We start from the raw sequence: 13,253 nt of genomic DNA, 5'->3' as shown, positions 1-13,253 counted from the left end.
TCATAACCATGCTATTACCTAGATAATCACAAACTGCTGAGACAAATTCTTCTTTTACTACAAGTTCAGAATAAAAACAAATTGTTAGAATTTTAACAGGTAGTTGATCAACAGTTAACCTCTGTCACAAGCATATGCTCCAGCAAACAGATTCAGTAACTGAAGTGCAGTTCCTCTCTCAATTCACAGTGTGGCTTTGTTTATGTATGTCCCAAACAGGATGAAACTAGGTATTGGTCAGACTATTACAATTGTTTATACCACCAAGTCAGAAGCTTCATGCCCAGATGGAATATCAAGTCCAGAGCTTGTCCTAGTTAATCAGCTGCAGAAGCAATATTCCACACAATCCAAAACCCCTTCATAATAGACAAATTATTTAGCTAAATAAGTCACCTATAACCAACACGCTCTGGTTACACAACACTAAGCTGATGTGAAAGATCAGTAAACTCTTACAGGAGAGTTATCAAACAACTGGGTGGATGGTACATGAGGACCTATGCTGTAATAACAGATGTATGCAACAGGTTATAACAAAACCACAACTACCAAACTTTCAGGCCTGACTGCAATTCCCTCTGTCTCCCTAAGAGGTCAGTAAGTCAGCACTCATCCTTATCATCCTTGAAAGGGGTGTAGCTTTCCCCAGTATTTCCTGTGTTTAGTGTTTCCTATATCAGTAGGCCTTCCATCCAGCTGAAGATTTTCTTAGAAATCACTTTAAATACAGTATTTAGTTATCCTCAGTGTGCCCCCTTCTGTTTCCTTAATTTTACTGTCATATGCACTATTCTTAAAGGTGTCCTTCCTCTTCACTTTATAAAATCTGCTTAATCTCCATTTCTGTCTCTAAGTATCCCCTGCCCATTACTTACATGTTCATAGGCGAGTACTAAGCCAGCCACCTTCATGGGCCATTTTAAGCCAAAGCAATTTCCCTTTCAGAGGTGATAATCAAACCCTGTACCCTGTCTATCAGGTAAACACCTTAACCATTATATTAACCCCCCCCCCCCCATCTTTTGCACTATTGTGTTATCACTGTCATTTACTTAATGTTATCTTCACACACAGGTTTGCCTGTCTTTGTAATATTCATTGTTAATTAACCTGTCAAGTGCAATTTTTGTTTGTCTAGGCTAAGACTGAAATAGGTCCATCTGAATCGGTGCTCTTACCTAAGTTACCAGATTGAGCAAATAAATAAAGCTGTCTTGCCTCTGCACAACTGTCAGCATGAATGCTTAGAAAGTATAAATACCATGGCATCTCTGTCTCCTTTCGTTGTGCAACCTAACACTCACAATTACACGAAGAAATGCAAAATTTAGCAAACACTACATTTCTATATGAGTATTTTCAGAAAAATGGATATTCTTAAATGTGTTTTCTGTTACTAGTATGTTTTAATCTGATTTGGATTAAATTCTAGTTGTAACTGCACTTAACCAAATTTAGTGTATTGATTATTTTTGAAGAATTCATTGACATGTTCCATTATTCTTATGGATGTCACCATACGGTACTGCTAACTATCATTAAGGTATTGGATACAAATTGCTGCATAGGACACAATTGAATTGCAAGACTGCCCTACTTCTGTGAGTGGATGTTTTCATTTAGATTTGTGCTGTGCATGTCTGTAGTTATGAAAATGTTAGCACTACTGTAACACTCAAAGTGGGTACTGTGTCTTGTTCTCATCCTGGACACAGTGCTGGAACTTTCTGCTATCTGCATGGCTGTGCATGGCTATGCATCTAGCAAGTACTGTTCAAGGGCACAGGATGAAAAGCCATGTTGTTCTTGCTTTGTCATATGAGTGACATTAAGTGAGGGTACAGAGAGGCTGATGGAACTGACTCAAAAGAGTGGATCTAGGGCAAAACCCTCTAACTGAATAGTTCTTAGAGTTACACCAAAGATAAATAGGTGCTTTCATATTAAGCCATAATTTCAGTTTGTGCATTTGTGTGGCTGAGGGAGTCATATGTATAGGTCTGGGAAATCTATAATGCTTTCTGGAAAGAGATATAGACTTTTATCTGAAAAAGTATAGCAGGAATACAGTACCATTCGATCGGACAAATAAATGGTCAGCCATACATTGGTTTGCATGTTGGAACAAGTATGAAGAAGCTTAGAATTTCATAGATTTGTAACTTCAGATGTTGACACTGACAATGTTCATTTGCCAAGAATACTCACTGCTTGTGGCTGGACAGAACTTGTCAGCATTTGGTCCAAAACTATACAGCCGACAACATCTAGATGATGGATTCAGCCAGTCTATGAAGTCATCCACCCAGGAAGAGGCAGGGATTGCCAAGTAGGAACTGCAACAAGAAGACAGGAGTACTTTTACAGAGTGCCTGAGACGCTGCCCATTTTAGATGCTCTTTTAGTTAATAATGTCTGCACTTATGCACATATTTATTTACATATACATGTATGTATGTATGTCTATAATGGGGGGATCTGAGTGGCAGGTCAGAGTTGGCATGGACCTCAGTTGCTTTGATGATGACATGTATGTATGCTACAAAAGTGAACAACATATTCTTTCTATGGGGGGGTAGGGGCAGGGATCTGTAGACCTGTTACATGTAATTAAACTGATCCTGAAGCAATTCTTTAGAGGCAGCATTTGATGATTCTTTAAGGTACAACATGCTTGTGACAGCCAATTAAAATTTCTTGCTGTGAAGCCTAGGAATAAGAAAGATGGCTGGAAGATAAGAACATCAGTAGCTTAAAAACTATATACCCAGAAGTGATTTTGATGCTTTTAAGTTAGCGATTGAGACTAATTACAGTGATGATAATTACTATCACTCATCTTTTTATTAATAGTAGTAGTAGTATTGCAATGGAAAGTCTCCCTGGACTCTAAGGAGCTCATCGTGTTTTCCAGTTTCATGCTTACCTCTCTGGGAACTGGGTCGCATACTGGATTATCTGAGTCATGGAGTTATTGTTGCATCCCACACTTGAACAAACACCTTCCATACCTTCCAGGGCAGAGAAATTGTATTTTCCTTTTGTCACAAAGTATGTTGGCACGCCGACTTCAAAATATTTATACAGAAAGGCAAAATAGTCCAGCATGTACGAGTCCTGTGAGAGAAAAACACAGAGTGAAGCTGGTTTACTGAAGTCACTCGACACATGCTATGCCGACAATTAAGTCTAGTGATCATTTGTTGTTGACAGCAGCCTAACTAATTATTAATTACTGTTATCTTTAACATAACTCTCCTCGGGCATCTGATCCTGGTATTCCCCTACACCTGCTGCATCATCCTCAGAGTTTTTCACCTGTAGGAATCTTCCTAGTGCTGTGTTACCTGTACACATGTTACATCGCCCTCAGTGCTTTATACATATATGCTGCATCACCCACGGTGCCTTATACCCACAGGAATCCTTCTAGTCCTGTGTTAGCTTTATGTATGCTAAACTGCCCTCAGTGTCATTCACCTACAGTAACTTTTCTAGTGCTGTGTTACCCGTACACATGCTGCATCCCCCTCAGTGCTTTATACATATGTGCTGCATCACCCACGGTGCCTTATACCTATAGAAATCCTTCTAGTCCTGTGTTAGCTTTATGTATGCTAAACTGCCCTCAGTGTCTTTCACCTACAGGAACCTGTCTAGTCCTGTTTTACCTGTATACATGCTGCATCCCCCTCAGTTCCTTTCACCTATAGGAATTTGTCTAGTGCTGTGTTACCTCTACTCATACTACATCACCCTCAGTATCCATGCTTTGTGCCCTCAGTGCCATCCACTCTAAGGGATGTATCTAGTCCTGTGCTGCCCCTACACATTCAGTGCATCTATAGTGCTGTCGTCCTTCAGTGATCTTTGTAGTACTATGTTACCTGTACACATGGTGTGTACCCTCAGTGGCATACTTCTTTAGTAATTTATGTAGTACTATGTTTCCCCCACACATGCTGTGCATTCCCAATGCCATCTGCACTCAGTCATTTCTGTAGTAGTATGTTGCCATTACACATGCTGTGTACCCCCAATGTCATCAACCCTCAGTAATTGCTGTAGTACTATGTTACCCCTGCATATGCTGCAGACCCCCAATGCCATCCTTGATCAGTGATTTCTCTAGTACTATGTTACCCCTACACATGCTGTGTGCCCGCAGTGCCATCCACCCTCACTGACATCTCTAGTACTGTGTTACCACTACACATGCTACAGTGGATATAAAAAGTTTACACACCCCTGTTAAAATGCCAGGTTTTTGTGATATAAAAAAATGAGACCACAATAAATCATTTCAAAACTGTTCCCACCTTTAATGTGACCAATAAACTGTACAATGCAATTGAAAAATAAACAAATCTATTAGGGGAAAAAATATAAAAAATAAAAAATGTACAATACGCTGGTTGCATATGTCTGCATACGCTTAAACTAATACTTTGTTGTGTGTGCACACCCTTAAACTAATACTTTGTTGAAGCACCTTTTGATTTAATTACAGCATTCAGTCTTCTTGGGTAGGAGTCTATCAGCATGGCACATCTTGACTTGGTAATATTTGCCCACTCTTCCTTGCAAAAGTGCTCCAAATCTGTCAGATTGCGAGAGCATCTCTTGTGCAAAGCCCTCTTCAGGTCACCCCACAAATTTTCTATTGACTTTAGGTCCAGGCCATTCCAAAACTTTAATTTTCTTCTGGTGAAGCTATTCTTTCATTGACTTGGATATATGCTTGGGGTCATTGTCATGTTGAAAGGTGAAATTCCTCTTCAGCTTTCCAGCAGACGCCTGAAGGTTTTGGGCCAAAAGTGACTGGTATTTGGAACTGTTCATAATTCCCTCCACCTTGACTAAAGCCCCAGTTCCAGCTGAAGGCAAGCAACCTCAAAGCATGATGCTGCCACCACCATGCTTCACTGTGGGGATGGTGTCCTTTGGGTGATGTGAAGTGTTGTTTTTGCGCCAAACATACTTTTTGGAATTGTGCCCAGAAAGTTCAGCCTTGGTCTCATCAGACCATAACACATTTTCCCATATGCTTTTGGGAGACTTGATGTATTGTTTTTCAAATTTTAGCCAGGCCTGGATGTTTTTCAGTGTAAGAAAAGGCTTCTGTCTTGCAACCCTATCCCATAGTCAGGACATATGGAAAATATGGGAGATTGTTGTCACATGTAGTACACAACCAGTACTTGCCAGAAATTCCTGCAGCTCATTCAGTGTTGCTGTAGATCTCTAGGCAGCCACCCTGAGTAGTTTTCATCTTGTCTTTTCATCAGTTTTGGAAGGACTTCCAGTTTTTTGCAACATCACTGTTGTCCCATATTTTCTACACTTTTTGATGACTGTCTTCACTGTGTTCCATGGTATATCCAATGCTGTGGAATTTTTTTGTACCCTTCTCCTGACTGATACCATTCAAAAATTAGATCCCTCTGATGCTTTGTAAGCTCTCTGTGAACCATGGCTTTTGCTGTAGCAAGCAACTGAGTAGATGATCAATTTCAACAATTGGTTTAAGTATTGGTGTCATTCAAAGGGGATCCAATGCCTGTCAGCCTGGGATGACATGCTCGACAAGCCACGATGCTTCGCTAGGGACGGCTTGCACCTGTCACCCCCTGGGCTTTCGGATATTGGCAAAGGCTCTTGCTTCCCCCATAGTGCCTTTTTTAGGCAAGGCTCAAATGACAAACCCACCTCCATAGGTATCACAAGGGATAAGAAACTAAGAGTAATGCTACTCAATGCCAGAAGTCTAAACCTCAAGATGCACACACTCAAAACTCTCCTTAGCATGGAGAACATCGATATCTGTGCAGTAACAGAAACCTGGTTCAAGGCTCCCGAGCACAGCCCAGCACTAACAGGTTAGACCTCATACCATGCTTTTTGGCCCCAAAACTTGGACCGAACCACAAAAGGAGGAGTATCAATATTCATCAAAGATACCCACACCTCCAGGTTGGTGGCACAGCACGAAGCATCAGAGACTATCCATGTGCAACTAACAGTGGGTAAAACTGCCTTCCAGTTTATAGCCTGCTACAGACCACCCTCCCAAACCCAGGAACCCCACTCGGCCTTCTTGAGAACACTGGAAAATATGAAGGTCTCTCCAAACACCATTATATTGGGTGACTTCAACTACCCAAACATAGACTGGGAGCATTACTCTAGCTCCAACACCCTAGCCCAAAGGTTCCTAGAATTTATAAACTCAAATGTTATGGAACAACTTGTTACCACTCCCACAAGAGGGAAAAACATACTGGACCTGATCATCACCAACATGGGGACTCTATGCTCCAGACCAGAAGTGCATCCCTCACTGGTAAGATCAGACCATTAACTAATCTCACTGGATATTCACATCCCGACCCCAACCCCTGCCCAGAAAACCAAAGTGAAAAACTTCTCTAAAGCAAATTTCACACTCCTCAAAACTGAGGTGGAATCCTTCAAAGCCCCTGAGCCTGTGGAAAATACGACCCAGACCGCAGAATCCTTTATAAACGCATTCTATGAACACCTTCAGGAATGCATGGATCATGCAATCCCAAATAAAACCAAGACCCAATCCTCCAAAGGCAGACGTCCTGTCTGGTGGACCCCAGCCATAAACAAACTATACAATAGAAGGAGGAAGCTACTACATGATAGAACAAAATCCCAAAAAGGGAAGGCATCTCTGATCAGTATTAGCAAAAAACTATGGGCACTCATAAAATCGTCTAAGGCCAGCTTCGGGAGAAAAATTGCACAGGACACTAAGGATAATCACAAGGCTTTCTTTAGTTATGTTAGGAACCTGGGTGGGAATTCCCAGATATGCTCAGAATTAGTCCAAAATGACAAAAAATACATCAAACCCACAGACATTGCCAACATCCTAGCTGACAGGTTCAGCGCAAACTTCTCCCCCCCCCCCGACCAAAAGGGCAAATATCTATCCCAGCAGAGTGCTGCCCCCTGACATCTCAGATGGTCAGGTAGGAGCCGCCTTCCAAAGCAAAAAACACAGCATCAATGGGACCAGACGGTGTCCCGGGCTGCATCCTACATGAACTCCAAGAAGAGCTAAACACAAACATAAAACTACAGTTCAATTTCAGCCTTACTACAGGATATGTACCCAAAGAGTGGTGTACAGCAACAGTGGTCCCTCTCCACAAAGGTGGTGCCTCAATGGATCCTGGAAACTATCGCCCCATAAGCCTGACTAGCTTGGTCTGTAAAGCTATGGAAAGGATCATCATGGACCTAATAAATAAAGATATTGGGGACCTACAGACACTGGATCCTACCCAGTTCGGCTTTGTTAAGGGCAGATCCTGCCTCTTAAACCTGGTCAATTTCTTTGAAACAGTCACCAAGGCCATTGACAAGGGAAGGTGGTCCACACAGCCTACCTGGACCTCGCGAAAAGCCTTCGATACAATACCCCACTCGGCATTATAGATAAGCTCACCAGCTTAAATATAAACCCCTATGTCACTAGATGGGTTGCAAAATGGCTCAAGGACAGAACCCACATGGTTAGAATTGCTGGAGCCATGTCAGACTCCAAACCAGTTACAAGTGGCATCCCACAAGGCTCAGTCCTGGGACCTCTCTTGTTCGGTATATATTTCTCGGAGGTACAGACCAACACGGAAGGACTGTGGCTGACCAAGTTCACAGATGACTGCAAACTGGGCGCCATAATCGACTCTCCAGCTGACACAAGCATCCTCCAAAAGGGCCTCATAGAAACAGACAACTGGTGCCAGAGCCATGGCCTCAAGCTAAACGCCAAAAAGTGTATAGTCATCCCCTTTGGCAAAAACAAAGTGCCCACTAATTACCACATAGGTGGTAATCCATTAAGTACAGAAGAAGTAATTAGGGACCTGGGGACCCAAGTTGATAGCAATCTCTCATTTGACAACCAAGTGGCCAAAGCGGTTAGAAAAACATTTTATATAGCCCACCTAATCATGAAGGGATTCATATCTAGATCAGGGGAGGTCATCGTGCCTCTTTATACATCCCTCATCAGGCCCATAATTGAGTACAATGCCCCTTTTGGGATGTACCTTACCAGACACCTGCAGCAACTGGAAAGACCCCAAAAGTACCTCACCAAGAGGATCAAAGGGCTCAAACAGATGCCATATGCTGCCCGGTTAAAGAAACTCCAGCTCTATTCAGTGGCATACCGCCTGCTCAGAGGCGATCTGTGCCTGATGTATAAAGCCATGTCCAACCCGGAATTAATGGACATGCTGCACCTCAGAAAATCCAAATCCCATCGAGCTGCGCGCTCAAGAGACTTGAACCTCAGCACGGAAATAAATAGGAAATGCTGGAGGGACAGATTCATAACCCAGAGGCTCCCTTCACTCTGGAATAAAATCCCAGTCCAGGTTAGGCAGAGTCCCTCAGTGACTCTCTTCAAGAGGAATCGATGAGTGGATGGGAGATCGTAGGTTTACACTGGGTATCACTTCTGTGTCACTGTTAGACAGAGGCACAGTATACTAACCTCGAAAAAGGGAATAGCAAAATTAATTTAAAATGGGTGGCGAAAGCCAAACACACTCTGGCTAGGCTTATAAATGCCCTAGGGCAGATAGCCTAGTATGAGCCTATGAACCTATGTCAGGAAAATCCTACTAGGACAGCTGAACTTTATTTGGGGTTAATCAGAGTCTCTTTAATTGATGGCAGGTGTGTACCCAAGAAGACTGAATGCTGTAATTAAATCAAAAGGTGCTTTAACAAAGTATTAGTTTAAGGGCATGCACACACAACAAAGTATAAGTTTAATGGTGTGCACACTAATGCAAATAGGCGCATTGTACTTTTTTTATTTTTTATATTTTTCCCCTAACAGATGTTTGTTTTTGAATTGAATTGTATAAGTTATTGGTCACACTAAAGGTGGGAAAAGTTTTGAAATGATTTATTGTGGTGTCTTTTTTTATATCACAAGAACCTGTCATTTTAACAGGGGTGTGTAAACTTTTTATATTCACTGTATGTACTAACAATGCCATCCTTCTTAAGGATTCCTGTAGTACTATGTTACCCCAGCAGATGCTGTGCACCCCCAATGTGTGACCTCTTCAGCCACCCCCTCAGAGCTGAGTTACCCATGCACATGCTGTGCAAACCCCAGTCACATCCTCCCTCAATAATGAGTATATTGCTGGCTTACCCCTACATGTGCTGTTCCTGCCTAATGACATCCTTCCTCAGAGATGTGTCTAGTACTGTGTTGCTTTGAATGCTTTTCCTTTTCACTTCAGGGATCTGACTAGTCCTTGTCATACTGACACATGCTGTGTAATCCCCCAGTATCATCCTCCCTCAGGGATCTGTCTAGTCTTTTGCTACTGTACACATGTTGAGTAACTCCTGGATCCTCCCTCAGGGATCTGTCTAATATTGTGTCACTGTACGCATATAGTGTAACTCCTGGATCCTCCCACAGGGGTATGTCTAGTCTTGTGTAACTGTATGCATATTGTGTAACTCCTGGATCCTCCCTCAGGGGTCTGTCTAGTCTTGTGTTACTGTACACATGCTGGGTAACTCCTGGATCCTCCCTCAGGGATCTGTCTAGTCTTGTGTTACTGTACACATGGTGGGTGACTCCTGGATCCTCTCTCAGGGATCTGTCTAGTCTTGTGTTACTGTACACATATTTGGAAACTCCTGGATCCTCCCTCAGGGATCTGTCTAGTCATGTGTGACTGTACACATGGTGGGTAACTCCTGGATCCTCCAGGGATCTGTCTAGTCTTGTGTTACTGTACACATGTTTGGTAACTCCTGGATCCTCCCACAGGGGTCTGTCTAGTCTTGTGTTACTATATGCATGTTTGGTAACTCCTGGATCCTCCCTCAGGGGTCTGTCTAGTCTTGTGTTACTGTACACATGTTTGGTAACTCCTGGATCCTCCCTCAGGGGTCTGTCTAGTCTTGTGTTACTATATGCATGTTTGGTAACTCCTGGATCCTCCCTCAGGGGTCTGTCTAGTCTTGTGTGACTGTACACATGTTTGGTAACTCCTGGATCCTTCCTCAGGGGTCTGTCTAGTCTTGTGTTACTATATGCATGTTTAGTAACTCCTGGATCCTCCCTCAGGGGTCTGTCTAGTCTTGTGTTACTGTACACATGTTGGGTAACTCCTGGATCCTCCCTCAGGAGTCTGTCTAGTCTTGTGTTACTGTACACATGTTTGGTAACTCCTGTATCCTCCCTCAGGGATCTGTCTAGTCATGTGTTACTATATGCATGTTTGGTAACTCCTGGATCCTCCCTCAGGGGTCTGTCTAGTCTTGTGTAACTATACGCATGTTTGGTAACTCCTGGATCCTCCCTCAGGGATCTGTCTAGTCTTGTGTTACTATACGCATGTTTGGTAACTCCTGGATCCTCCCTCAGGGGTCTGTCTAGTCATGTGTGACTGTACACATGTTTGGTAACTCCTGGATCCTCCCTCAGGGGTCTGTGTAGTCTTGTGTTACTGTACACATGCTGAGTAACTCCTGGATCCTCCCTCAGGGATCTGTCTAGTCTTGTGTTACTGTACATATGGTGGGTAACTCCTGTCATCCTCCCTCACATGCTGTGCTACTGTCTTGCATTACTTTCCTGCATGTTGTGTAACTCCTGGATCCTCCCTCAGGGGTCTGTCTAGTCTTGTGTTACTGTACACATGCTGGGTAACTCCTGGATCCTCCCTCAGGGATCTGTCTAGTCTTGTGTTACTGTACACATGTTGGGTAACTCCTGGATCCTCCCTCAGGGATCTGTCTAGTCTTGTGTTACTGTACGCATATTGTGTAACTCCTGGATCCTCCCTCAGGGATCTGTCTAGTCTTATGTTACTGTACACGTTGTGTAACTCCTGGATCCTCCCTCAGGGGTCTGTCTAGTCTTGTGTTACTGTACACATGTTGTGTAACTCCTGGATCCTCCCTCAGGGATCTGTCTAGTCTTGTGTTACTGTACGCATGTTTGGTAACTCCTGGATCCTCCCTCAGGGGTCTGTCTAGTCTTGTGTTACTGTACACATGCTGAGTAACCCTGTCATCCTCCTCAGGGATCTGTCTAGTCTTTGTTACTGTATATACTGTGTAACTCCTGGATCCTCCCTCAGGGGTCTGTCTAGTCTTGTGTTACTGCACATGCTGTGCCATCCTTCTAGTCTTGTGTTACTGTCACATGCTTTGTAACTCCTGGATCCTCCCTCAGCTGTATTAAACCTACAAATGCTGTGTCACCCCAAGTGTCATCCTTCCACTGGAATGTGTCTAGCACTGGGGTTGCGCACTGTGTGAGTTGCTTTCAATGCTTTTCTTTTCAGGGTCTGTCTAGTCTTGTGTTACTGTACACATGCTGAGTAACTCCTGGATCCTCCTTCAGGGATCTGTCTAGTCTTGTGTTACTGTACACATGCTGGGTAACTCCTGGATCCTCCAGGGATCTGTCTAGTCTTGTGTTACTGTACACATGTTGGGTAACTCCTGAATCCTCCCTCAGGGATCTGTCTAGTCTTATGTTACTGTACACATTGTGTAACTCCTGGATCCTCCTTCAGGGATCTGTCTAGTCATGTGTGACTGTACACATGGTGGGTAACTCCTGGATCCTCCAGCGATCTGTCTAGTTTTGTGTTACTGTACGCATATTGTGTAACTCCTGGATCCTCCCTCAGGGGTCTGTCTAGTCTTGCGTTACTGTATGAATATTGTGTAACTCCTGGATCCTCCCTCTGGGGTCTGTCTAGTCTTGTGTTACTGCACACATGGTGGGTACCTACTGGATCCTCCCTCAGGGATCTGTCTAGTCTTGTGTTACTATATGCATGTTTGGTAACTCTTGGATCCTCCCTCAGGGGTCTGTCTAGTCTTGTCTTACTATACGCATGTTTGGTAACTCCTGGATCCTCCCTCAGGGATCTGTCTAGTCTTGTGTTACTGTACACATGGTGGGTAACTCCTGAATCCTCCCTCAGGGATCTGTCTAGTCTTGTGTTACTATATGCATGTTTGGTAACTCTTGGATCCTCCCTCAGGGGTCTGTCTAGTCTTGTGTTACTATACGCATGTTTGGTAACTCCTGGATCCTCCCTCAGGAATCTGTCTAGTCATGTGTGACTGTACACATATTTGGTAACTCCTGGATCCTCCCTCAGGGATCTGTCTAGTCTTGTGTTACTGTACACATGTTGAGTAACTCCTGGATTCTCCCTCTGGGGTCTGTCGAGTCTTGTGTTACTATATGCATGTTTGGTAACTCTTGGATCCTCCCTCAGGGGTCTGTCTAGTCTTGTGTTACTATATGCATGTTTGGTAACTCCTGGATCCTCCCTCAGGAGTCTGTCTAGTCTTGTGTTACTATACGCATGTTTGGTAACTCCTGGATCCTCCCTCAGGGGTCTGTCTAGTCATGTGTGACTGTACATATGTTGGGTAACTCCTGGATCCTCCCTCAGGGGTCTGTCTAGTCATGTGTGACTGTACACATGTTGGGTAACTCCTGGATCCTCCCTCAGGGGTCCGTCTAGTCTTGTGTTACTATATGCATGTTTGGTAACTCCTGGATCCTCCCTTAGGGGTCTGTCTAGTCTTGTGTTACCATACGCATGTTTGGTAACTCCTGGATCCTCCCTCAGGGGTCTGTCTAGTCTTGTGTTACTAAACGCATGTTTGGTAACTCCTGGATCCTCCCTCAGGGATCTGTCTAGTCCTGTGTTACTATACGCATGTTTGGTAACTCCTGGATCCTCCCTCAGGGGTCTGTCTAGTCTTGTGTTACTATACGCATGTTTGGTAACTCCTGGATCCTCCCTCAGGGATCTGTCTAGTCTTGTGTTACTATACGCATGTTTGGTAACTCTTGGATCCTCCCTCAGGGGTCTGTCTAATCTTGTGTTACTATATGCATGTTTGGTAACTCCTGGATCCTCCCTCAGGGGTCTGTCTAGTCTTGTGTTACTATATGTATGTTTGGTAACTCCTGGATCCTCCTTCAGGGATCTGTCTAGTCTTGTGTTACTGTACACATGGTGGGTGACTCCTGGATTCTCCCTCAGGGATCTGTCTAGTCTTGTGTTACTATACGCATGTTTGGTAACTCCTGGATCCTCTCTCAGGGGTCTGTCTAGTCTTGTGTTACTATATGCATGTTTGGTAACTCCTGGATCCTCCCTCAGGGGTCTGTCTAGTCTTGTGTTACTGTACAC

At 43.7% G+C, this 13,253-nt stretch overlaps 1 protein-coding gene across 1 annotated transcript in view; it reads right to left on the bottom strand.

The window, feature by feature from the left end:
• Positions 1-13,253, bottom strand: part of NPC1L1 (NPC1 like intracellular cholesterol transporter 1) — a 243,697-nt gene that overhangs the window by 111,438 nt on the left and 119,006 nt on the right. Inside the window, exons 13-14 of the mRNA XM_044082234.1 lie at positions 2,930-3,120; positions 2,212-2,339 (exon numbers count right to left, since the gene is read on the bottom strand). Of these exons, the coding sequence (XP_043938169.1) occupies positions 2,212-2,339; positions 2,930-3,120 (319 nt within the window). The remainder of the gene's footprint in view (positions 1-2,211; positions 2,340-2,929; positions 3,121-13,253) is intronic.

The sequence above is a fragment of the Protopterus annectens genome, chromosome 9.part0 (genome assembly GCF_019279795.1).
Source record: "Protopterus annectens isolate FY-2018-M chromosome 9.part0, PAN1.0, whole genome shotgun sequence".
NCBI lineage: Eukaryota > Metazoa > Chordata > Ceratodontiformes > Protopteridae > Protopterus > Protopterus annectens.
Note: the sequence above shows the minus strand (reverse complement) of the source record. Positions and strands in the feature narration are given on the sequence as shown.